The following is a 27,640-nucleotide window of genomic DNA, read 5'->3' as shown; positions in this document are numbered from 1 at the left end:
AGTTTGAGCAGGTATCTCCCAGGGACTTCATGGTGACTTGCTCCCTCCAGGACCCCTAGATGTCAAGGGGCAGCTTACCTGTGCCCTGGATAGTCCTAGAACCCCAGCAGTTGGTGAATCTACACAGCAGGTGCTACAGATCAGCAGCCTTCTGCAGGGACAGTGCCCACTTACCAGTGTACCAGTTGCAGACAACACCCCCGCCACCCTTGGTCCTTTAAAGTATGGAAAGCCCATGTGTATGAATTAGACATGAAGCTGGTTAAAAAGGAAGGTGGTATGAGTGGGAGACTGTGGATGAGAAAATTACACATTAACATGCAGACTTTGTCTTTTATTCTGATGTTGGTTTCTCTGGAACCCCCCCCCTTTTATCGTCTTGATTCTAAAAATAAGTAAGATTATGAAGTGATATGTTGAGAATGTGGGAGGATCATTGTGGCTCGTGTTTGTATGGCATTTTATGGTTCGACATACATTATTTTAGCTGATCATAGAATCCTTGACAATAACTTTAATCCCATTAGAGAGTGCATCCTATTATCTCAATAAATAGTGTGTCCAAGGCCCATAGAAGTTTAAATGATTTTCATCCATTTCAGTTTCTGGGGGATCCAGTAAAAAATCCATGTAGTAGTACTGAAGAGCTTTACAAAGGAGGTAGAATGTGTGTGTATTCGTTCATGGGTACATTCATTCAGCAAAAATCTGCAGAGCAGTTACCTTAAGGCAAGCCACGGTATGTGCTGGATTACAATAGAAGAAACCAAAGTCCCTACATTCATTGAACTTTTAAAGCATGAGGAGACAGACCAGAAAAAAAGAAAGAAATATATTTTTTTATATTTATTTAATCTGTATTTATATACACTATATTTCTTTAATAAATACATTTGTTAAACATAATGTCAGATATTGGTAAATGCTGTGAAGATAAGCAAAACAAAATACAAAGATTTAAAAAGTGGTGGAATTTCTGAACAGCCTGGGTGAATTCAACCACACCATTTTTTTTAATCCAAGTTGTAAAAGCTTGATACAAAGTCCCTTTGAGAATAGTAAATTTAGAGAAAATAAGATGATGAAAATGACCATTAAGGTCTGCTGAATTTCTCTTTAGATCTAAGCTATTGTCCAGGAAAAGGCTAAATATGTCACAAACATGAAGTGGGAATAAATGGAAACAATAATTATAAGTTTCTCCAGTGTCCCAGGTAGGGGGCCCCACCCCTACCAAGAATGTGGTTACAAAGGGAGAGGAGAGAACTGATAGCTATTGCTTACATCTCATTGGAGAACCGCTATTGTTTCGTTATCATAGAGGACGACCATTATAGGACCATCACAGAACCTGCTCAGTCCCTTCAATGAAAATTGCTTGAAAGTGTAACAGTTGACTACTGTGGCTTTGGATTGTCCTCATTGTTTTTCAAATTAATACCTTGTCATTGTTTCAGCAGGTGTTAAGAAATGTTACTAGCATCCTAGGGGCCAAGCATTGGCCCTTTGCTTGATAATTGTTTGCTTTGTATCAGGAAAAAAAATATACAGTCCTACTGTTTCCAAACCTTCCTCATTTTCACCCTGGAAATTACACAGAAGTGTTAACTAACTTCAATTTGCAGTGCCTGACAGTCACGTCTTGTAGAGAAATGATACTTTGTGATCTAAGGTAAATCACAGTAATGAAAACTAATCTTTTTAGTTATTAGCAAACATACATATCAACTGTGGAAATTTAAGGGGTTTGTGGCAGCTCTCCTAATGACCCATATTACAGTGTTTTAATAGGTTTCTTTGGAGATAACTTTGATTTCTACATCTCAAGCAGTGCACATTCTGCTTCATTTTTCCCCCTCCTTTTCTTGCAATAAAACATTTCCTAACTCCTAGATAAACCACCTGCTTACCTTTCCAGAAAATCTAATTTATTTAAAAATTAAATCCTTCTCACATTTCCCCCTTCCCCCCTCTTTTTAAATCCCAGGGCTATCTATGAGGCTGAGAAGCAGAGACAAATGGTTAAATGTCTTCTAGGAGTAAACTGATTAGCAACTACTCACTACATCCCAGGTTAAACCACCCCTCTGAATGTGACTTGGACAAGAGGGGCTATAGATGGAAACATGATTCTTTACTTAGCATGCCATCAGTCTTTTTTTTAAAGAGGAAAAGGGGATCAATGAAGGCTTGGCAGTCCCCTTTTTGAATAACATATTATGGACAGAGCGTGAAAGATAGCATGTTTTGGTAACCGTAAATGGTGGAGGTGGGGTGTTTCAATGCAAAGAAAAGGCAGAGAATGCCTCCTTTTTAAAATAGCTTTTTGGCCAGAAAAAAATTAGTCATAGTAAAACATATCTCTAAGACCCTGCGTTCCCAACTCCCTAGCGAGCCAGACTTGATTTCTGGAAAGAACAGATTCTAATAACAGTTTCAACCGCCCAGACTATGAATATACTATACTGTGCATGATGGAGAATGTCCAGCTCCTGTGGCTAGCTTCAGACTCCAGCTTCAGACTCCAGCAAAGGCAATATGGGGTGGAGTGGAAATGGGGAGACGTTCATTGGGTGGGTAATGGAGGAAGAACCTAAGTCTTCAAATTCAATTCTCATGTTCTCCTGTTTCTTTGCAGAAACCTGGGATGGACGTGGCCGATGCCTATGTGACTTTCGTTCGCCACTCTCAGGATGTCCTTCGTGATAAGGTCAATGAGGAGATGTATATAGAAAGGTTATTTGATGTAAGTAAATGCCTTCTCCTCCTTGAAGAGCAAGGAGGAGACCGTCCAAAATGTGACAAAATAAGAGACAGGAGGATAAGTCACATTTTGAGAAAATCTATTGGTCCTGATTCAAACAAATCTCTTCCTCTCCCGCTGCCTTAGGCTCTTATCTGTTGTGTGTCTGTTCTGAACCCACTCTGGTGTGGCCGTGTCTCAGTCCCAATCTGTGTGATATGTAGGATGCGCACAGCCTCTCAGCAAGCAGGCTGGTTTCTGCAGAAGCTTGGGAGGCAGCTTCCTCTAACTGGCAAAGACCTTACTTGGTCATGGTTCTCCTCTTGCAATCTGGCCTTGCTTTAAGAAGATGTTCTTGTCGCAGGGTCAGAGACTAGCTCCCTCTCCTGAGGGTGATTCCTCCTTGGCACTAGCTGTGGCATGCAGATGTGCAGTGAACACCACATGGTTATTGCTACCAAAAAAAAAAAAGCTTCCCTTTCTGGAAGACTAGAATTTCTGAGTGAGCCCTGAGTTTTGGCAAGCACTTCTGTTCAAGTCGTTCTAAACTGAAGTGCCCCCTGCCCAACCACCCACGCAAAAATTTGGGAGAATGAGCAAGTGTGCAAAGAGCAAGTACATCAGGCTGCCAGACCCAGATTGAACTTCAGAAAGTGCAGATTTTAGAGGGGTTAATCGTTACTGAGCAATCTTATTTCCTCCCACTATTGATGGCACCTGCACTTCCAAAGCAAGCCACTGAGGGGGGGAAAAAAACCTGTTTTAATTTCCTGCCTTTTTCATGCCAATGCAGATGAGGGTGCCTCACTTAGCCAGATACTTTGCATCCACTTTCCTCTGAATCTTGCCTGTGTAGACCCGGCCAGAGTGCATGGATGCTGGTGTTGTTGTCTCCGTGTGGCTCGAATTGTGCAGCATACTTCTGTCTTGTGACGCGTGAGCTCCTCCTGTCCAGGTTTCTGTATTCTTCGTGCCAGCCCGAACATTGGTGTTTTGGTCTACTATGGAATCCATGTTTCTATATTTTTTCTGTGATTGTGTTCAGCAATGTACATTGAGAGTGTGTGCGTGCGCGTGTGAGCGCTTCATAGCTAAGTGAGCTCATTTGTTGGCACTGTCTTAGTCGTCTGCAGCTTCTGACTTTTACATGCTTTGTCTTCCAGCTCATTTGCTTTCCTTGTGTGTTGAAAGCCTCTTTTCTTTTCCTCTTTTCCAATCATCCCCGTTTTTTGTGCTCAGTATCTCGCTCTTCCCTCCCGCATCACCTTTCTCCAAGAAACCCCTTCTTATGTTTTAATTCCCACCTGGCCTCTCTCAGATTAAAATGGAACTTATCTCTCATGTCAAATGTTTTATCACATTGTATCAAGTGGCATGAATTAGAATCAAATAATCTTCCTGTGTACATCTTCTAGCATGACCCACATCCACTGAGAATGCCTCATACATGCATAAAGCTCACCAGCGGGGCCTCTCCCTTTTCTTCTGCATGCGTGCCTTTATGAAAGTACTGAGCCTAGAATGTCTGGGGCGCAATCACCCATCCAATAGGCATTGAAAACAGAGACAGGCTGCACCCCTGGGTCTGCAGTTATGACTGTGGACACGCTGCCCACTTCCACTCAATTAAATTCCTAACCAAAAATTTTCAAGAAGCCTGTGGATTGTTCTTTTCAATGCCTAGGTTGCCTTTTTTTCTTTCCCCTTTGATCAGTATCTTCTGATTTTCAGTTTTGTGTGGCCCTTGTGTATATGTGTGTGCGTGTGTGTTCCTCTAAGAATGTGTGTGTGAATAGCCCCCAGCTCTTTAAAACATCTAGTACTGAGTTTGATGTTTACTCTGCAGTTGAGTCTGAAGCGCATTGACAAATAACCCACCCTTCCCTCTTTCTCTTTTTAATTAGAAGTAGAAGGGGGGGAGGAGGTAGCTTTGTTGAAGGCAGCAAAATAAATTGTTTCTTTTTTCAGCTTTGGGGTCACACCTGGTGATGCTCAGGGTTTACTCCTGGCTCTGCACTCAGGAATTACTCCTGGCTTTGCTAGGGAAACCCTATGGGATGCCAGGGATTGAACCCCGGTCGGTGGTGTGCAAGACAAAGCCCTAGCACGATTACTCCATCCCCATCAGCAAAACAAATTGTCCTCTTCTGTAATTCTTTTTTAAGGAAAGTGCAACTGAATGTTTATTTTAAAAGTAAAAGTGTAGGGGCTGGAGTGATAGGGTGTTTGCCTTGCACGCAGCCAACCCGAGTTCAAATCCCAGCATCCCATATGGTCCCCCGAGCACCGCCAGGGGTAATTCCTGAGTGCAGAGCCAGGAGTAACCCCTGAGCATCGCCAGGTGTGACCCAAAAAACAAACAAACAAACAAAAAAAGTAAAAGTGTAGCCTTGACTCACACAGATGGTAAAAGTGGACTTGTCCAACCATTGAAGAACACAAGTAAATTCTAGCCCTCTGGCCTTTCATGTTAATTAATAATGAAAGTATTATGAAGAATATGTTTTCACAAGTATTTCCAGCCCCTGTTGAATGACAGTGACCACCATAAAATAGCATCAGGACCATTGTGAAATCTCCAATTTACTCCTGTTTTCCTGATTATGTTTTCACGAGGAAGTTATACTCTTTTGAGTACATGATTTTTCAGATTTAACCATAACAGTCTTTCACTGAGCATCACCCTCTACCATAAAAAAATAAATAAATATAAAATCTTACTTACAGAAAATTTCTTTGCCATTTACTTTCTTACTTTTCCAGTAACCTTCTCCCCTAATTTACAGAATATTGGTGCTAGGCAACCTAACTAGCGTAGCGCAAAAAAAGTTATTGAATCTGTCATGGATTTAAAACATTTGTCATTTGAAAAGCCCAGAGCATCTCAAAAAGCTTCATTACCATGCAGTCTCAGTAATTTAATTCAGTACTTACTGTTTTTCTATAATCTAGCAGCAAAACATCAGATTACCAACATGTTTGATTATTTTCGGCTTCTGTTTCCTCAAGCATGGTGTTTATTTCTTTCCATGTATGCCCTGTAAGGCTCTCGTGTCCACCAAGCTAAACAAGGAAATAGAAACGTGAAGGCATCAGGGTCTGTGAATCCTGCCGCCACCCTACATTTCCTGCTGCAATGACTTAGTCCTTAAACACCATTCCTAATAATAGTAGTTCTGGGATAGGTTTCTAAACAATTGGCAGAAATCTTCTGAGGGGAAAAAAAAAACTTGTTGATCTGAGGTTTCTCTTCCAAATTAATTGCATTTTGATAAATGGCAAAAATGAATAATAGAAAATTAGCATTTTGAATGAGGGGAAAAAAGATATATATCTCCAAAATTGTTTGCTGTTTGGGGGTTGTTGATTCTGACTGTTGTGTCATTCTCTGGTTTTTCAGTTCCTGCTGGCATCTGTCATTTAAGCCATGTTCTTCGAGTTCCTGTTGTATTTTAGCTGTGTTTCAAAGTCGCATTTTTATTTACCTGATACGTCCTTTAAGTTCTTGCTATTTAATGTACTAAACCCTCTTCCTTCTTTTTTATTTAAATGCCTTTTTTCAGTGTGCCTTGTAAAAAAGACTGGATGGCATTAATGTGTGTTTGTAAGTGAGTAACTGAGAGCATCTGGACTAGTAGCTGGTCATTTAATGAGTGCATCTTCTCATGAGTTTTAACCAGACTCTATCTCAGGGTTTTCTCTCCTCTCCCTTTCTCTCTCTCTCCTCTGTCATTTCTCCTCTCTTCTCTCTCTCTTCCTCTCTCTCTCTCTCTCTTTCTCATTCTCTCTACCTCTACTTCATCATTGTACTTTTGGCTGAAACTTGGGTTCTTATGGAAGATTATCGACATAACATTTGGGGCTCTATATTTAATGTTCTGCATTTTTATCTATTTTATTATGTAACTTAGGAGCAGCTTTCCAAATTCATCTGCACCTATTTTTAAAAAATAGGCATTCTCCAGGTTTATTGAAGAAGTGCATTCAGATATGACAGCTAGCTGGTTCATTTTAATATAGTAAAGGTTTCCCTGTTAACTGCTATAATTGATTTGCATAGTCCTTCTATAAGTGACATACCTTTTGGTGATCCTTTTTTGGTAATGTACCTAAGGAATGGTCCAATATAAAAGGCTGAGGGAAAAATAATCCATAAATTGCTTCCCATAATACCTCAGACATGCAGCTATTTATTTTCACATGTGCATTTTTGAAATTTTTCTAAAAAGAAATTGCATGCAATTGTAAATGTGTTTTCCTTGCTGTAAAGTAGACGTTAATAATAGTTTGAAACAAAAGACATAACGATTTGAAGCTCCAATATGTACAAAGATATGAACTTCAATTATATTTTAAATGCTTAATTTTTACAAGAGAATCTGCGGTTGGACTCAAGGGGAAGCATGGCCTTCTTTGAAAATTATTGCTGACTTTTAAAAGAAAATATTGAATAAAGATCCAAAAGAGTCTCCCTATTCCTGACGCGGCAGCTGAGGAGGAAAGTACGAGCTTCAAGAAATAACTCAGAGACAGCAATTTAAAGCCTGAGTGTCCATAAATCATGCAGATGGCTTACCCCCCCCCTTGTCTGGTGATTAATTCAACATCTTCCCCAAAACAAAAATTCACTTTTTGAAATTAGAAATCAAATCATCAGGAGAAGCGACGAAGATTTCAAGGTCTAAACAAAAATTAATTTATTTTCTTTCCTCCTTGTACTTCTTGAAGACACAGACTGAGAAGAAAATCGGGATTAAAAAAGATGTGCTTAGGGTGAATTCATCTGCTTAAACCTCACAGGCTCAGAGATGAGTGATTAAAAAGCCATCTCGAACTTGGATGGAATCCACATTGGTGGTAATGCCGTATCCAGGCTGGCTTTCTCCAGGTCCCTGTGAAGCAGGACTAGGCAGCATTTGCCTAGAGATGATACGTGGATTATATAGGTCAATTATATACTTAATCTGCCTTCTGGAGGATTAAGTATTTGCAGATTGACTCTGCATTTGGCTTCTCCGTGGCAGTTATCAGATCAGGAAAGGGGCCTTTACCACACCACCTCATAAGCACTTAATCAGGCAGCACGATCTGGATTCGATGGGGTGACTGCTCTGTATGCTTTGCCTTGCACAGATTTTAATTTGCTGTTCCATTATCAAATCGCATATTGTCCACTTTATGTGTCAGCACAATAATTGAGTGTGAATATTTCCCTTTAAAAGGGTAATTTGAAAAATGGACCCTCTGCCTATTAAAATGTATTTGCTGGAGTTGTATATGAAGCCACAGATAACCTTATTTTAATAATCTTATTAAATTACAAAAGCGCTAGGCTCGTAAACAGATATCAATCAAAGTAGGAGTCAGACTCTGCAGGAAGTGAAGACGACGGAAGAATAAGTTAAAGAAAAGCATTTGGTAACTAGGCTACGTCGCCAAAGTAGATCAGCAACTGTGCAGGTGAAAGAAACTACTTTTACCAGTATAATCCAAGGTAAAGGTGCAGAAGATTCAAGAGTAAAGTAAATTGCAGTTCTAGGGGAGATGATGAGAGAAAATCAAGGCAGAAGGCACTGCAGACACTGAGAGAGTGAGTTATCTCTTCTATAATGATGAGGGGGCTTAACTATCCGGAATGGGAGCGGTTGTATAGAGAGCACAGGCCTTGTCTCTTTTAGTCTTCAAACTTCACCTTTAATGCTTATGAGCTGGGGTGGCCTTGGACAAGGTATTTAATCCCAGAGGCTCAGCCAAACCATCTGTAGAGCAGAGATGATAACATGCAGAACCTTCTCCAGGAGTTGGCATGAGGGGGAAACTGCAAGCATCAGGCTCTGTGGAAGCATTTGGTAAGTGTTAGCCACCCCCCCCCCACTTCATCATCATCACATCATCATCATCGTCATCATCATCATCATCATCATCATCATCATCATCATCATCATCATCATCATCATCATCATCATCATCCCTGCAATGGAAATGCTACTCCCAGCCCTCATTTTTTTTCTGGTTAAGCAAAGCTCCATGTTCATTCTAAGGTACTGTAAAAATTTTGCTAGCATTCCAAGCTTGCCTGCAATATCTGCATGTATAGCTATCTGCTACAGTTTCTGCTTTCAGTAAAATAAAGTTTTGGAATCAGCAGAAAAGTGAAGATCAGGAATGGGGTTTTGAAGTAAGGCAAACAGGAGTAGAATTCTGGTTTTGCCACCCCTGTGTTATCTAACTTCAAGTGCATTATTTAGCCTTTCTGGGCCTCAGTTTACCCATTTGTAAGGAAACTGGCTTTTTACCATATTTGTGATGATTAATAACTTAATAGATATTAACAGGCTTAGTTGAACATTTAGAAGTCTCATTATTATCTTGTGGAATTATTTGTTGCTACAAATGACTTTAAAATGACCCGGTTCTCTTCCCTCCACAAAACCACGATGCATTAGCAAAAAGTCAAAACTGACCTTCTGAACTTGAGAAGTTATTTGGGGAAATAGAGGAATGACAAATTTTTTTATTTTTATAGATGTTATATATATTAGATTTTTAGGAAATTAAGAATTTCCTAAATTCTTAGGAAATTTAAGAATTAAGCCCAATTAAGAAAATTAGATTTTTACTTGTTTATTATTGGTTTTATTACTTTTGTGTTTATTATTATTATAGAGATTATTACTTGTATTTTTATTCTTGGGATCTTTTTCTGTGTTCTGATACACATTCTACACTTTTTACCAAAAGGAGTAAATGAAAAAAATTGCTTTCTCCTTTAAATGACCTTCATTTTTTGTGTCAGTAGATAGAATTCCAATACACTGTCCAAACTCAAAATTCTCCACTTGTTCCCAAAATATTCTTTATGTAGGTGTGTGCAGTAATGAGCCGTTACTGGGCCACACACCCTGCCTGTTTGTGATGTGCTTTAAATTTCTTCCTGCCAGTGCTGTCCTTTTTTTCGTGATCCCGGCTTCTTAAAGGGACAACTGTGCCAATTGCTCTGTAGACTGGAGGAGTTTATTACTATCTAAACATAGAACTGATTTGGGGAGGAAAAAAAAAAATCAAGCTGAATTCAACCAAGTAGTTCTTTTAGACATAATTAGTAACAGCATAATTCAACCAAGATTTTTTAAAAGCTGTTCTCTACATTTAATAAATTTAAGGAGAATTTCTGGAGCTATTTAAAAAAAACAAACAGGTAAACAGCAGAAGCTCCACAGAGGCCAGGGTACAAGTTGACCATGTGGAGAAATATATGAATTTTATTTTGTAATAATGCCCTGATATCAGGGTTGGCTGAGTAAATTTAGGGTCCAGGCTTCAGTATTTCTTGTGCTAGTATAGCTACTTTGAATCTTGTGACATTTTGGACTAGTAACTGGATAGAAATTACTTCGAGACCATGAGGAGATTCCTTTGTATGTTCTAGTAGCGTTTTCTCTGAATTTGTCAATCAGAAATTAAGCCCCAGTGAGTGTGAAACTGAGTTTTTCATACACTTCAAATTTTAATTGGACTATAAACTATAACCTGGTCATCTTATCCCTGTCATTTTCAAGTATGAGGCTAAAGGACATAACCTTCAGTCCACTCGCTCTGCTTTTAAAATCCACATTACTGGGGCTGGAACGATAGCACAGCAGGTAGGGCGTTTGCCTTGCACGCGGCCGACCCGGGTTCGATTCCCAGCATCACATACGGTCCCCTGAGCACTGGCAGGAGTGGTTCCTGAGTGCAGAGCCAAGAGTAACCCCTGTGCATTGCCAGGTATGACCCAAAAAGAAAAAAAATCCACATTACTATACATACTAGAACAGAAAAACAAATTCAGAATGTAATAGGGAAGGCAATAAAGCAAAAAAGAGACCTAATTGTCTTGGCAAATTTTAAGTGCTCAATTAAATTCTGGCCATTAAGTCACATCCTTGGCCATAAATTAAAGCAATAAAGGAATGTCATTTCCAAGAAGATATGGAAACTGAACAGGGTATAGAAAAATGGGAGGCGATAAACTTCTATAATGTATATTTACGTACTAATTCCAGATACATTAAAATAGATATACACACATATGATAGGGATTTGGGTTGTTATCAATAACCTCAGGCTCATTTCTATGCTATAATTACAAAACAATCCAAAGTCATCTTCATGACTTTTTTTCTCCAGAGCTCCTCAAAGACCCTATGGTTATGATTTCTCTACCTTTCACTACTCAGAACTCACCATTCTTAGCCAATTTGCTATTTCCTCTTCTATTTAGGTAGAGACGAAGCAGCACTGCCCCTATTGAAATATTTACAATCTTGACCAAATATTTAGCCAAAAGAATAAAGTAGTCTAGTAGAAGATACTGACATGACATAAGCAAACTAGAATCAGAGGAAATAGAAAAAGGAATAATGCACTCATTATGATAAATTTCATGGAAATTTCACATATGAAACCTTTTGTCCTGCAGAACAACATGTAATGATAACAATTATTTTGCTTTTGGAATCTTAGGTTTCAAAACATACTTCTATTCCACATGAATGTGAGAATGTTTCTCCCAGGCCTGGCGGCCTGAGGTTTTAGCAGATTTATATCTGGAAAAAATATAAGGGACTTTAATATTTAATAGATTTGGTTTCTTTGGATTAATTGTGCTAAATGTTTATTATCATCTAAAAGAAATTGAGTAGTTGTTTTGCTTATGAGTCTCATTCTTACAGCTTCACTTTTCAGTGGCTTTCTGCAAAAAGTTTTTTTCTAATCTTTCATCTTCATTGTGGGCTGGAGTGATAGCACAGCAGTTGGGCATTCGCCTTTCACGAGGCCGACCCGAGTTCTATTCCTCCGCCCCTTTCAGAGAGCCCGGCAAGCTACCGAGAGTATCGAGCCTGCACGGCAGAGCCTGGCAAGCTACCCGTGCATATTGGATATGCCAAAAACAGTAACAATAAGTCTCACAATGAGAGACGTTACTGGTGCCCGCTCGAGCAAATCGATGAGCAACAGGATGACAGTGACAGTGACATCTTCATTGTATGGGGCATTGGTCTCCTTTTCTTTAAGGCAAACCTTTCATAAAGCCAATCTTGAATTTTCCCCGGAGCTTGTGTGTGTCTAAGAGTTTTGCTTAGTGTTGCTATCAGAACAGCTTTCTGTGTTCCAGGAGACATTTGGTGAATACAGTTAATTTGTTTTCTTTTCCAGAGGAGAATGTTCCATTAATCATTGTAAGAAGCCAGGATGATTGCTCTGTTATTAAGGTCACAGTCTCCTTGCAAAAATGACCTATCCAATGCTTTTTTTGTGTTAGAAAAGATGTTATTCCCTGATGACAGACCTATGACATGGAGTCAGTGGTAACAGTCTTCCATATACACCACACATGTGCACACGTGTATACAAATACACATACACACATACTCAAGGCACATTTTGTGGAACAAATATTATCACATTGCTTTGCAAAAGACAAGATGTACCAACTTCTTAAACACTTCCCATTAATTAACAAGTAACTGTTTCTTTCCCTGCTGGGCTCCAGAGTCTATAAAAGATTTCACTAACCATACCTAGACTTACAATCACTCACTTTAAAGTTTTAATATCTAGGGTTGAAGGAGTAGTACAGCAGATACAGTAGTACCTTGCATGTGGCCAACTCGTGTTCAATCTCCAACACCTTGTCTGTTCCCCTGTGCACAACCAGGAGTAATCTCTGAGCATAGTCAGGGGTAAGCCCTGGACCCTGCAGGTATGGTCCAAAACCAATAATATAAAAACAAATGAAAATTTTATATCTAATTTTTAATTAGCTATTTTTAAATGTATTTTAGTTTCATATTATACAGTGTGGTCTATGGATCCTCAGAATAAGTATCACCCATGAATTCATAAAAGGTACAGAATGTCCTGAAAACTCCCTGCATTTTAATAAGATCCTCTGTGATTCATGTACACAATTAAGAAGATATATACTCACATACTCAGGAAGACCAGTGACTTTCAAGTTTATTTTCCCAAAACACATAGGAAGAGGGCTGGAGCGATAGCACAGCAGGTAGGGCGTTTGCCCTGCACATGGCCAACCTGGGTTCGATTCCTAAGCCCCTCTCAGAGAGCCTGGCAAGCTACCGAGAGTATCTTGCCCATATGGCAGAGCCTGGCAAGTTACCCGTGGCATATTCGATATGCCAAAAACAATAACAACAAGTCTCACAATGGAGACGTTACTGGTGCCCGCTCAAGCAATGGGATGACAATGACAGTGACATAGGAAGAATTTTATATGACTGTCAAGTAAGTGCACACGCTTAAACATACATTTGGAAATATTTACCCTTTATGTAATGCAGTAATTTTTTTCCTATTTAATCTTTCAGAAATGGTGATAGTAACCACTAAAATTATCTCACCATAAACTTAAAGATTATAGCCCTGAGTTAAAAAAAAAACTGTCATTTTCTTACCCTTGAAACTATTTGTTTGTTTTTGGTTTTGTTTGCAGAGGACACACCTGCCCATGCTCAGAGCTTACTCCTGGCTCTGTTCAGGAATCATTCCTGACAATGCTCAGGGGACCATGAGTTATATCTGATAACTGATATCAGATATATATCAGTTATATATAATATAGGATGTTATTATATATTATTATATTGTGATAATATAATATCTGTTATCAGTTCATGATAACCATTCAGTTATCATGGTGTTGGGAATTCAAACCAGGGAACCATAGTTGGCTGTATATAAGACAAGCGCCTTATCCCCTTGTACTATCTTGACTCTACTGACATTGCAAGTCCAAAGTCTTTGTTGTAGGATGCCATCTGTATTGAGGAATTGAGCAACATCCCTGGTTTCTACCCTCTCAATGCCCATAGCAACCATACTCAGTTGTAATAACCAAAATGTCTCCAGATATGGCCAGATGTCGCACTTCAAAATGAGAGGGAAGATGGGTGAAAAAAATCACGCCTCAGGTTAATTCTAGATACATATTATGTGACTGAGAGACAATCAGTGTCCCTCTGCCACCAAGACCACCACCTCTTTCCCTACAGGTAAAGAGGATGTTGTAGCAATGGTAACAAAAAAGTGTTCTTTGGCAATTTGAGATTTAGTTTGGGAGATATGCCAGTCTAAAATAGATTAAAGTAGATTATGTTAGCAGGGCTTTGTGCAACATAGAAGATGCTGTGAGACAGCAGCATTTGGGGGTAAAACTCCCAAAAATATTTCAGAGCAGAGACAAGGGAAGCCATGGGATAAGGAGTTAAATCAGCATTATCGATTTCTAATTGTGCCTCCTTCTATTGCTTTTCTTATCGTTACACTTTGTAATTGCACTTGGACCTTGGTTTAAAGAAAACAATCACTTGTTGCTTCCACCAGGTTATTTTTATGCCATCAAAGCCTGAAAAGAAGAGTCAAATAAATACGTCATTCATTCCAAATTCCCAGTTCAGAAGTTAGCAACCCCTTCTGAGTTTACCAGAAAAATGTAGTTAATAAAGAATCTAATCACTTTTCTACGTATGAATATTCTTGTATCAAAAGACACAATCTGGGTCTAGAGAGATAGTACAGCAGAGAAAGTTTTTGCCTTTCAGCCATCTGACTCTTGGTTCTGTGCTCAGAGATTACTCTTGGTAGTACTCAGGGGACCATATATGGTGCCAGATATCTAACTTGGGGTAGCTACCTACAAGTGTTACCTGCTGTATTATTCCATTTTATTTTGTTTGGTTTTGGGGCCAAACCCAGCAGTGCTCAGGGCTCACTCCTGGTAGGTCTCAGGGGACCATCTGGGTTGTCAGAGATAGAACTCTGGCCAGCCATGTGCAAGGCAAACACCCTACCCACTTGACCTCTATTTGAAAAATAACATGTAAATTTAAACTCATGAGTTTTTTTCTAATAAAAATCACTTAAATCACTTCTTAAAGGAGAGTAATACCTCTCTGCTTTATTCAGAAAAATTCTTATTTGGCCCATTGAACCGTACTATTAAAGAAAAAAAAATACATGTCAGTAGGTGTCTCCCTATTTTAAGAATTCTGGGTCAGTGTTTCTGAGCTAAAGATGATTTTGTGCCACAGGGACCATTTAGTGGTCTTAGTAGTCATGATAGGAAGGTGTTATCAGTGCCTGGTGAGAAGAGGCCATGGGGGGCTTCTAAACATCCTCAAGGCACAGACCAGACCCACAGCAAAAGATTATCCATCTCCAGTAGTCAGTGGTATGGAGGCTAACCAGTCCTGTTCTGGACATCTCCTCCACATATCTACCTACACAAATGGTCTGGGCTCTTTGGAATTAATTTTTTTTTAATATAGATCATAAACCTTATCTATGATTCATTTTTTTTCACTCAGGGATTCCAATGACTATATCTACAGAATACTGTATGGATAACTCTGAAACCCGCCTAAAAAGTCTTTTTGACAAAGCTTTGTCCAATAACCTCTTTTTATGGTCTAAGAAATGAAAACCAAGGAATCACCAATACCTGCCAGCTTTAACTTAATGATCATGTGCAGTTCCCATGGAGCTTCTGTACGTTAACAAAACATGTTGATTTTGTCAATTGAATGAATCACTGCGACCTGCTTCTACTAGAGGTCACCCCTCCAAGTTGTTAAGGGACAAATTCTGTACATTAAGTAGATGTTTAAAGCTTAAACCCTGCAATAAGTTTCTGACCCGCCACTTACTAGCTTAGTGATTTAGGGTAACTAAACCTTTCCAAATCTCAGTTTTCTTCTCTCTGAAAATAAAGATAAAAATAGCATCTAGGTCTTTGGATTCAGAGGACTAAATGAGCCAAGGCCTGTAAAACATAAATCATCTCTCTACCAAAGGAAGCCCTCCACAAATATCTCTTCTTATTGTCATCATGACCAGTGGTTGAATGTTAAAAGTAACACAACTCTTGCCTAATGTTAATGTAGATTTTTCAGCAGAGAGAAGGAAAATAGTGCTATATTCATGCCAAAGGAATTTTAAAAGCCAAATATGAGCTGGTTGGAGAACATGATAGCAAATAGCAAAGAGTCCAGTTCTCCTGCAGGCTTCCTTTAAAATATAGTTTCAAAGTAGGGTGAGGTCCCAATGGGATAGATCTCCGAGGTTGGGTCCCCAAACAGGAAGCACTGTGCTGGATCTACAGATATGAAGGACTAGGGAAGGAGAAAGAGTTAGGATTGTGTGTCCAGCCAACAGATATTATTGTAGGGGCTGGGAGACAGTGCAGAGGTTAGGGCATCTGCCGAGCATGCACTCAGTCCTGCTTCAATTTCGGCACGTGATGTATTCGATATGCCAAAAACAAGAACAACAAGTCTCACAATGGAGATGTTACTGGTGCCCACTCGAGCAAATCGATGAGCAACGGGATGACAGTGATACAGTGATACAGTGATATTCTCCCAAGCATCGCTGTTGTTTCCTCCCGTACCACCAGAGTAGGCCTGAAGGTCTCTAGTGCTTTGGGCCCTTCCACTGAACTGAAAGCTTGATAGACTGAGAATGATTATTGGAGAAGTGCAGGTGAACACAGTTTGGGAAACCCACTCTAAAAAGACATTCCTGCAGGTCCAGAGAGATGGCCCAAAGAGTTGAAGCACATGCTTCGCATACCAGACGCCCCAGTTCAGTCTACCCCCACCAAGCCTACCCTCCTCATGCCCCAGATCACACAGTTGGCAGGGAATGCCCCAAGCACTGCCCTGAATATCCTCCAGGGCCGCTCCAGGAATAGCCTCTGAGCACCACTGGGTATGACCCAGGAACAAAACAAAACGAAAAGATAATGCTCTTCCAGAAGCACCATTGACTCGCCTTCATAAACCTGAGCAGAAGTTCTCCTTGGAGAAGTCCTTTAAGAATTTAAGTAAGCATGGCTTCACCCAGTTAGGAAGACTATTCCAGGCAACTGGATATTTGATTGGTGGATATTAGCTGATTTATAGACTTAAAATCCTTTTTTAACTTAAAATCTTTTAAATTAATATGTGTTGCTTTATCTTTTAATATGCACTTCTGAACCAATAGTGTTCAGAATTGCATCAGAGTTATATGTATGTATATAATATGTAACATAATATATCACTGTGTCACTGTCATCCCATTGCTCATTGATTTGCTCGAGCGGGCACCAGTAATGTCTCCATTAGTCTCTGTCATGTGCTAGTGTAGCCCAGTGACGTGTTGGAGGCACTTTCAGGGTCAGGGGAATGAGGACTATCATTGTTACTGTTTTTGGCATATCGAGTGCCATGGGTAGCTTGCCACGCTCTGCCAGGCATAATATATATTTATAGCACTGTAGCACTGTCGTTCAGTTGTTCATCAATTTGCTCGAGCAGGCACCAATAACATCTCCATTGTGAGACTTGTTGTTACTGTCTTTGGCATATGCGATACGCCACGGGTAGTTTTCCAGGCTCTACCGTGTGGGCGGGATACTCTCGGTAGCTTGCCGGGCTCTCTGAGAGGGATGGAGGAATTTATATGGACTGGAGTGATATTTATATATAATGTACTTATTTCAGCTGTATACTGAAAAATGGATATAACAAAGTAGGGCTCAAGTATCTGCTTTTCAAGAAAAGTTTAAGGATTTATTTTGACCAAGAACCAGTGATTTAGCACAGTGGCCACCATTGTAAGTGCTTTTGTCACTCAGAATATATTTGGAAATGTCTACAGACATTTTTTGTTTTGCGGGAAATTATTAAGGCAGGTGATGGGGAATCAGGTGAGGTGCTGCTGACATGTAATGAGTAGTTGACGAACATCAGACCTTCCATAAAATAGTCCCCTACAACAAAAGAATTATTTGACCCCAAATGCCATTGGTGGTAGTGCTAATACTTTCAGATTTAGGGGGCTAAAAGATACTAGGAGTCATGTTTCTTTCTATCAATATCTTTCTCCCATGTCCTACAAAGTAATTCTATGAACTTTTTATTTTTATTTCCTTAGTGATACTAGAAAGAGGTAGGAGAAGGTTTAATTTTCCATTTTCAAATAGGAGTCTGAGATTCAGGAAGGCCTTGCTTAGAACCGCAGTGCCCCATCTCCTGAACTTAGGTTTTTCCATCCTTCCCTTTGAGAGAACCATGATGTTTAACTTGTTCACCTTCACATTTCCGACATCTGCAGTGTGTAAGCCCTTGAAAATAATTTGTTAAATATGCATTTATATATCCCTACATCCCTTAAGAGTATCCTTTTTTTTTAACTTTTAGTATTTATTCTGTGTGAAGAAATCTAGGGAATCAAAGGCATGGGATGATTACACATAGCAAGGAGGAGAATTACTTTATCTTTGCTCCCTTGGACTAGCTTAAGTATCTTGTCCAGCATAACTTCTATTGTATCGTCTAACTTGAAAATACCAAAACCCTTAAGTATTTCACTATTATGCTTGCAGCTGCCTTCTGATTTTCGTAGGAATACTGAACCATAGAGCTCTGTTTACCTTAATGGGGATCATTTGATCCAGTTGACTTAATGGGTCATTTGAAGTGTCATTGGAAAACTTTTCCATTTTTGACTCCTAGTATTTCTGAAGCAATGTCTAAAGTGTCCTGCTTCTATTTTCCACCTTACTAAACATTTGAAAAATAGAATCTAATCTCTGAGTCAAGATGTGTCTTGACTGTAGCTTTATCCTACTTAACCCTAAGTCCCCTGTGTATTCCTGAAGATGTAAAAAGAATGAATTAGCCAGGCATATTCTGATAATAACCTCGCAGGTTCCAAATATTATGCTCTTCCACCATAACCCATGCCTCAGGAAAATAGAGCTGAAATCTATATTAGTCCAGAACATGTTCTGAATACTGATCATTTGACTCAATGTTGTTGAGGTTGAGATCGGGGAAAGGAAAAGGGTTGTTTTCCTCTAAAAGGCCAATGCAAATGGGGGAAAGATTCCAATTGTTTGAAGGTTTTGATAATAACAATAGCATTTGGTGTTATTGGAATCTGCACGTTCTTTTGTGTATACTTTTCTGACTGTCCTTTGGAGATAATATCATCTTGTTAAGGGCTTTTCAAATACTCTTAGAACTCCTAAAAGGGAAGGGACCTAATGATCCCTTATTTACAATGACTGAGGCTTATAAAAGCCAATATTCATTGGATATTGTCTGTGTACCAGATACTTCTCAAAGAACTTAAAAGTAATAATTCATGTAATAGGATTTACTTCTGAATCTGTGCTCAGGAATCACTTGTGGCAGTGCTCTGGGGATTATATGCAGTGCTGGGGATTGAACCAGGGTTGACCATGTGCAAGACAAGTTCCCTAACCCCTATTTTTACTCTCCAGCCCCACACATTTTCTTTTAAGATTGATTTTTACAAATAAAGAAGCCAGAATGCTGAAAGGTAAATTGACTTCACCAGAGTCAGAAGACTAGGAAGTCATTGATCCTAGATGAAGCTATTTCTTTCTGATGCAGAGTGAAAACCTAACCATAGTATCTTGAGAGGAAGGAAGAAACCTACAGTAGCCAAATATGTATTCCGAAACGCCCCACTCAACTGCTCTGCATCGCAAATTTAGCCAGTGTGGATTTCAGTGTGATGGAATTGCTCTTCTATGCATGGTCCCACAGCAGGGGACAAGACAAATGACAATTCCCTGATCCCCGTTAGAAGATGGCTTATTAGTCATGGCTTATGCTCCAGCAATGGTAGGAGTTGCCTAGATAATCAGGCAGGTCCCTGGTGAAAATCCACCCCCACCAGGGCAGGGCTCTTCCTGGGTCTAAGGACACTGCCGCTGAGTTCCATAACGCTAGAAGAACCTACATGCAAAGGTAGTAGATCCCAGAAAGCACTACTGTGTCCCAGTTGAGGGTGAAACCTCATCCTCAGCAGAGAGGGAGAAACTTACATACCATCTGTGCTGCAAAAAACCACTTCTACCTCACTTTCCAACAAAGGGTGGGCTCCAGACTTCAGTCTATATCTCCCTCTGTGTCCTGTCTAAATCTTTCATCCTAGAAGAATAAAGTTTTGTGTCCTATTTGGAGACAAGTGCTTAATAATGGTAACACAATACCATTACATCCCAGACAGTTGATAAGTGGTTTAGGGTGGCAGTTTAAGTTCCTTAAGCAAAGCCTGACACAGTGGTATTATTGAACAACAATGCCCATGATTTTCCTACAAGACCTTGTTGACATTTTTAACTTGCCCACATATCTAAGTTTTCAATAATACTATGAGAGTTCCACAGATCAGCAATACTTACAGGAGGAGAAAAGGAATCCAAAATTACAAAATAACACGGTTATATAATTCACACTGAATTCTTCTGTAGCAACTAAATCATTACACAGTCATTATCCAATAATGCCTATACTGTCAATTATGTGAAAAATTGCTATCAGATATCACCCAAGGTCTTTTTTTGATTTATTTTTGACTAAACCTTGTAATAAGTCATATGGCAAGTTGATGGAAGGAAGGAAGGAAGGAAGGAAGGAAGGAAGGAAGGAAGGAAGGAAGGAAGGAAGGAAGGAAGGAAGGAAGGAAGGAAGGAAGGAAGGAAGGAGAAAAGAGAGAAAGGGAGGAAGAGTGAAAGGGAGGAAAGAAACGAAGAGTTTTCTCTTAAAGCTTTAAAGAGCTTATCAGATGGATCATCAGCTGTTAGCCAACCCTTGAAAGTGGCAAATCCCTTGTCCAGTGGAAAGTGGTCTATAGGCATTGTTTCTAAAGGGTTTGTTTATTCAAAATATGTCTGATTTTGGCATTCAGTTTTGTAAGTGAGTGGGGACTCAACACTCTACACTTTAATGAAGCTCGCTCTGCCTGTGTTTTCTGCAGGGCTCCAAATAGTGGTGATCTAGGCTCAGGGGAATATTAATGTGGATGTGGGGAGATTCTTTTTAAAGATTCAGTAAGTTTTTTCAGTAAAGAAATGGAGGTCTGTTTGCATTTGTTTCACATTAGAAATAAGTGTGGGCTTTCAGTTTAAAGAACGTACAAATGGCAAGATACACAAAGAATACTATTATGTGTTTATCACAGTCCTGTAAGCCTAGCCGGGCAGGGGGGAATATCAAAAGAAATATGTAAATAACACAGCCTGCTTTACAAAAGAAAACTGAGTAAAATTAATCCAAGGCATCCGTGTTGTAATACTATTTTCTGCCCGAGGCTTTTCTTTTTCAGACTTGAGATAGGCAAACTAGCAGTCCAGCAAAACAATAGCGCTCTCAAACAGCTCAGAACCAGGGCATCCCTCAGTCCCCAGGAAACAACTCCAAATGATTCAGCCGTACACACCAATATTATTATCAAATTAAACACGATCAGAGACAAACTGTTGGCTTGGGCACAATCCCCCAATTTCCCCCCCCCATGGGGGGGGAAGAAGGGGAACATGTTGGGAGGGGTGGGGGAACCAAGCCAATCAAAGTTAAAATAAAGTCTCTTTCTAGCAAGACTACTGTCTATAACATGTTGTTCCTTATAGAAAGTGGGATATGGTGGCATTTGCTTGATTAACTTGCTCGACAAAAGTGACAGCTGCTGTGGGTGCATGCGGATAAGCTGCACGGCGCAGTTCCGCCTTTGTACATCTGTCAGCAAAAAGGGAAGAATAAAGAGTGAAAAGAGACAAATTGGTCCCAAAAGACACTCCATTCAACTTAGGAGGTTTGCCCCATTCAGGCGCTCGCTGTGCGCCTCAAGTACTGAGAGCTTATTCAATTTCATTCACTCTTTCGAATGAACCCACAAGTGTTTAATTTCTTATTCTGTCGCCTCAGAAAAAAGGGGGGGGAGAAAAAAGGGGAGGGAGCCTTGTAGACGGGAGCATTCATGGTGAGACAGGGCCATCCCGGTCTCGCGTATTAACTCATGGCGAGTTTCCGTTTAACTCTAGTTCCTCAAATCCTACTCCATTCAGGGCTCCAGGGGGCCGAGACTTGTTCTCTCCTGGCCCGTGGGTCCAAACCCAGCTATAGATATCAAGGACACACAGAAAGTTTGAGTGCATGTCTTGCGTAATGACAGGGATGTGACATTTAAGTTTTTCCTAGAGATTGGGGGCCAGGCTCCCCAGGATAAGGTTTTGGTAAAAGATCTGGAAAATGTGTGCATAAGTGTATGTGTGCGTGTGTGGTTTTTTTTTTTACCTCCAAGAAAGAGGGAAAAAATAGTCACACGCAGTGAGAAATAGTAAGAGGGGAATATGTTTCCCAGAGATTATAAATAAAGCAAGAGGAAAGGGCATGCCGGGAGGCAGAACCCTGCTGTATGTGGGGAAGCGCCTGTTAACTTTGAAAAAATAGTATTTGGTCTTTCTCTTCCTCATCCTTGAGCCCAGGCATCACAACCTATTTTCTGGCCTCTGTAAAGTGGCAGTGGCTGTGCACACCCCAGTGTTTCCTCCCAGAAGTTTAAGAAACCTCTGGCCACCCATTGCCCAGACTGCCTTACGCTCTCCATGTCCTCTTGAGCCCCTTCACGCTGCTCTGCCTTCTCTTTGGAAACCCAACTGTCCCTCCCAAGTTCTGGGGCTGCGTCAGAGTTTCATCCCTGCACCCAGGCCTTCTCGGTTAAATGCTCTTCAGACACCACTCAGGGTCATTTCTGACTCCTCAAAATCATACTGTTTTCTTAGGAAAAGTCTTTTTTTTTCTAGCTCAAATTTAGCATTTGCCAAGCTGCTGAGAAGACTTTGAAAAGGGTTCTAGACCCAAGAATAGCTGTTGGTTTTTTGTTGTCTTGGAATTTGATGACTCTTGACAGTGTCTTCAGGATAATTTAATGGTGTCCTTTTACCATCTACTAGGAAACGTATTCTGTCACTATGTGGCTTGACCTAAAGCATTCCATTTACTCTATTTGCCTAAACTTTTTGTGTATAGCTTAAATATGATATAACTATGCAAACTATGCCTTTATCTATACTGAGAATAATGATTATAACGACTTTGGTCCAGTAAAACAACTCCCTGGGGCCAGTGAATATTTTCCTAGGTAAGAATTCCACTTTGACTCCCAAAACTCTCATGATTCATGACTATAGAAAGTTTACTGTGTGCACATTATGAATTACCCCTAATGTGATTAACCAACTGTGTTTTAAAAAAGCAAAGTTGGCACTCCCCTTTACTTTTCTGTTCTGTACATGAGCTACAATCCTTATTTTAGAGTATGATTTCTATAATCATTTCTATATGGTATGCAAATTTCTTATTCCGTTGCTTACGTCAATCTGCTTGTGAATTAATGCAGTTCACTCTAAATGCAGTTCCCATACCTAAGAAACAGTCAGGGGGTGGACAGATGCCGTTTGCGAATAATCTGAATTCAGTTCATAGGATGAGTCCTTTTCCTACTCTCAAGACCTTGTATGAGTCTCAGAGAATAGGTTTTGGGAAAAATTATTCATACTTCTTATATGGATAGTAAGTGGTAAGAGGTGCCACCAAAACTAGAATTTTATTTTAGACATAATTGGGCTTTAAATGATTAGGATGACTTAAAGGTGTGAGTTCATGTTTTCACTTGACTTTATTTATTTTATTTTTTTCAAAAACAGTAGGGTCTTTTGAGAGGCATGGAGGTTCATTTTCTCAATGCATAGGCAGGCCCAGGACTAAATCCCCAATATATCCAGAGAAAAATAGCCCTAGAAAAAGGTATTGTTAACTGTGGTCAGTTTGTTAATGCCCAAACAGCGCACCTGCCTATGGCAGCCCAGGTGGCAGACAAGGCCTGGTTAGAAGCTGATTGGGGCTTAATCACATTGGCCTCATTATTATGTCTCTGGGAGAAAGAAAGAGTCTGAACTGGGAAAATCCAGGTACATAAGAGAGCTGTTGCTTTTCTCTCAATCATCATCGCTCCCCCGTGTCCTGAAAGTTAGGTGTCAGCCACTGACATTTACTACAAAAACCTGTCTTGCATTGTCTTGATCTGCTCTGATAGGTCCTGCTGCTCGGGTGGGGGTGTGGGGGGTGGGGTGGAGGGAAGGGCAATAGAACAGTTGCACTCCTGCCCTTGCTCCAGTATTTATTTAGGGTTTGACCACTAGATACATTTTAATTTCATTTCTTAGATGCCCAGCAGTTTTAGAAATCATGTTGTGTACAGGCAAGCACCGATCTAATTTTGACATCTAAATTGCATTCTTTCTTTTCAAAAGAGAGAATTTGAGGCTAAGAAAGAAAGGATTGAAAGCTAACCAAAGAGGAGTACAGAGATATATTTCCCTAGATAAGTACATTAATATTTCATTATTTAGGTACCAAAATTATTTCCACTTAGGGATCTCGTGTAGAGTCAGGATTTCTGAAGAGTCAGAAACAAAAAAAAGCTTAAGAGAAATTAATAGCTGGTTTATTAAATATGTCCTATTATGTTTCCTTTCAAAAAGAATGAATTCGTATCTATTATAGAAATGTAAAATGAGATTTAGAAGGTAACTACTTGAAGTTATTAGAGTTAAATGAATTCAATCCATGTGAATTGCTTACAGCAGTGCTTGACACACAATAAATGCTTATTGTTTGTTACCTTTTTTTTCTTTTTACCAATAATTAGTATTGCCATCACAATAGAACATTTTTCCTAAGTTAATTCATCAGAACGTAAGTATCCTGAAAAATAATAGGTGGCTCATAGGAAAATATGAGGCAAAATGAAATATCTTACTTTACTGTAGGATTTCTTATTTAATACGTTAACATAACCCTGTGAATCTGAATTGCTAATAGTATTCAGACAGAGTATACAGTCTGCATGTATATATTCACAAAGCAGGCCACAAACTTATTCCCGGGCCAGAGAGAAACACAAAGGTGGAAACATTTAGGCTAGGATTACTTTTTAATTTGCTTTTGAAAGCTTGCAATGCAATCCCTCTAGGTAGTCATTTTGTCTGAATGTAACCCCACTGAAAAGATATAATAACAAATATCCCACAGGCAGAGCCTCCAGTTTTCCCTGATGGCAAAATGTGAACGATGATAGTTGCAGACCTGAGTTGGGAACACAACTTTCGCTGCAGCTGGGAGGTTGCTGGTCTTCGATGCATGCATGTGCTTTTCTTTATATTGATCATTGTTTTGGACCTTCTTATGAAGGCACCCCACGACCTCTAATACATAAACTTCAGAATTAATTGTCTGGGACTCCAAATTTCAGTACAGGTTCTTATTCCAAACAAAGAGTTGTCTCTCTCTCTCTCTCTCTGGTGCTTTCCAATCCAAGTAGATGTCACCATTTAAATGAATTAAAAGACAAAATCTTAGGGTTGGTTTAGCTGGGCTGGGAGCCCTGTGATAAGAGGTCACTGGTGTGAGTTACTATGGTAATTGAGTAGTATCAGCAATAGTTTTGCTCTCATGAGCATTAAAGCACATAATAATAGGCAAACAACAGTGGTTAAAGCAAGCAGGTAGGATTACTATGTTCTTTTGTCAGAAGTATATAATGTCTTGTAGTCAGTTTTAAAGACTTCTCAACCCCAAATCCACCCTACCATCACCTGCTGAGTAATTTTGTATGCTTAATCTCCTGCCCTCAACTCCAAGATCTCTGCTAATTTGAGGCAAATGGGTATTTCTGACCTTAAATAGGGCAGCAAGGAAGCTCTGACCTAGAAAACTGGCATTCTGAAGCACTGAGAAAAATATTCTTTCAACAATTTTGTTAAGACGCTTTTGAAAGATTGGGAACGGTGGCCCGTGGCAATAGCTTTCACTGAGATGGGAGGTTGCAGCCTCCCAAGGAAGGGTTTTAGCAGAAAAGGGGGAAAAAATGAAAGAAAAAAGAAAGAAAGAAACTTGCAGAGCATCCCCACTCCCAACTTCCCCCATAAAACTTGTCACTTCGCATTGCCATCCGCTACCCCAACAATAATCACTCCATGCCTATTGCTAATTGCAAGCACAGCTGAGGCCCAGCGGGGAGCCCTTGCACAGTCTCAGGCCTTTATACGAGGCTCAATCTGTTGTATGGCACTTGTTCACACACAAAAAAACTACCAGCAAAGGCAGAAAGAGGCAGAGTCACAGGTTTCTTGTAATCCCTCCGCCTCCCCGCTGACACCCAGCCCTAGAAGCATTCCTGGTTTTGTCCTCCTCTTTACAAAATCTGAAGTGACCTTAAGCTATGAGCATGTCAGCTTTTGAATGTCGAGTTGCCGGCTTCTTCAGGTGCATTAAGGAGCAGAAGGGGGGGGCTACATCTGGCTTCTGCGTGTCTGTTTGCAGCACCCCTGGGGCGAGCTGTGGCTTCCTGTAACATGTAAAATATGAGTGTGAACTCAGGGTTCATGGCAAGGAACAGGAGGTCAGGCCTCCATTCAGTTCTAAGTAAAGAAACTGGGAGTTTGCAGATGTTTTTCTGTATGTGTAATGACACCACCCCCCTCCCCAGCCACTGAGCAACTGAGCGCTGTTTTTTGATAAAATGTGCCACAATCAGTGTGCTACTTGCAGATTTATTCATATCAATTTTTGCAATTTATATATTCAGAGACAAGATTGCTATTTCGGCAACTTTATGTTGGATGTCGTACGTTTGCGTCTAGAGAAAGAGGGAAAGAAGTATGGGGTGGGAAGGGTGGGCAAAGAAAGAAAAGAAATTAAGTCTGTTCCTTGGGCCACCAGCTGGGATGTTGTCAAGGAGACAAAGCGTTTGACTGGAGGGTCTGTGTCCCCCCTTTTGCCCAGCGGTCACTTCCTGCCGAAGCATGAAGGTGGGAATCTATGGTTGCTGGCCCAGAAGAAGGCTGCTAAGGGTTACTGTGAGGACAAAAGTGGGGTTAGGGGAGACAGGAGGAGGACCCCTAGGAGAAGAGATTCAGGCCACATGAAGAAAGATCGTTTCATCTTCCCAGTCAGGAACAGGTGGACCTAAAAATGTCCATGGATGGTCCTTCATTTGGGCTTGGCATGGGGATTCTGGCCTTCCCTTTCCACGCGGCCACCCTCTGAGACGAGAAGGGAATTAAGCCTTTGGAGAAATTCCTGCTTGCAGAAATTTCAGTTCCCAGCCCCATAGCCTTATATTTTCCCCAAAGGAAGACGTTGGTCGAATGAACACGGAGATTAATCCTCCTTAGCCCAGGGAATAAACGCTCCTCAGTGGGGCAGTGTTAATTGCCAAGCTTGGTACAAAGATCATTTTGAGGCATTTAAGAAATACATGATTTATATTAGTATAACTGTTCCACGTAGGAGTTATTTCTCAGCAAAGGGCAAAGCTTTGCCTGCCTCACATTATTAGCCTAATTCCACTTAATTGTTTCCTAAAAATAAGGCCTTCCCGAACACACACTCCAAACTCGAATAAGTCTGTGGTAAAAGGAATCCTTCTGGATAGGGTAACTGCTGGCCAGTTGTTTAGAGAATCCTGGGGCTCAGGGTAGACGGAGTAATGCCCCTTAGTCAGATCTGAGCACACAAAATGAGCGGTAAGGGCTTCTGAGGAGATGAGGAGTTTGTGTGAAAATATGAGATGATGTGTCACCCTGTAAGAAAAAAAACGCACCTATTTTGTTATTGGACCCAATTCTCTAAGGCAATTCTCAGTTCTCATCTCTATGCTGGATTTAATTCTATTTCAGAATTAGAAAATTTGGCCTCCCTCATGGCGTGTTTTCAATAAACCAAATAAATAATAGAGCAAATGCTATCAGATTTGTTCTTTGTTCTTCAGTCTCAAAACTTGGCCTTGAGAAATTGTCTCAGGCCCACTATTTATTTAAAACCCATATTAATCTTCCAGAGGTTTGTCTCACCTTACATAAAACGTTGTTGAATGTTCCAGATTAGAATATGCCCTTGGGAGTCTTTTTGAGCTTTCTTGAGTAAAGTTTCCTTTCTAGTTAGGGAAAGTGATTTTTCAATTTCCCATTAT

At 40.1% G+C, this 27,640-nt stretch overlaps 1 protein-coding gene across 9 annotated transcripts in view; it reads left to right on the top strand.

Moving 5' to 3' along the window:
• CADPS (calcium dependent secretion activator) overlaps nt 1-27,640 on the top strand; it is a 527,814-nt gene that overhangs the window by 484,545 nt on the left and 15,629 nt on the right. For all 9 annotated transcript variants that reach the window (XM_055134465.1, XM_055134464.1, XM_055134468.1 and 6 more), the window contains one exon: nt 2,639-2,746. In XM_055134465.1, coding sequence (XP_054990440.1) covers nt 2,639-2,746 — 108 coding nt within the window. The remainder of the gene's footprint in view (nt 1-2,638; nt 2,747-27,640) is intronic.

Source organism: Sorex araneus, chromosome 4 (assembly GCF_027595985.1).
Source record: "Sorex araneus isolate mSorAra2 chromosome 4, mSorAra2.pri, whole genome shotgun sequence".
Lineage (NCBI taxonomy): Eukaryota > Metazoa > Chordata > Mammalia > Eulipotyphla > Soricidae > Sorex > Sorex araneus.
This window is presented reverse-complemented; position numbering and strand designations above follow the sequence as displayed.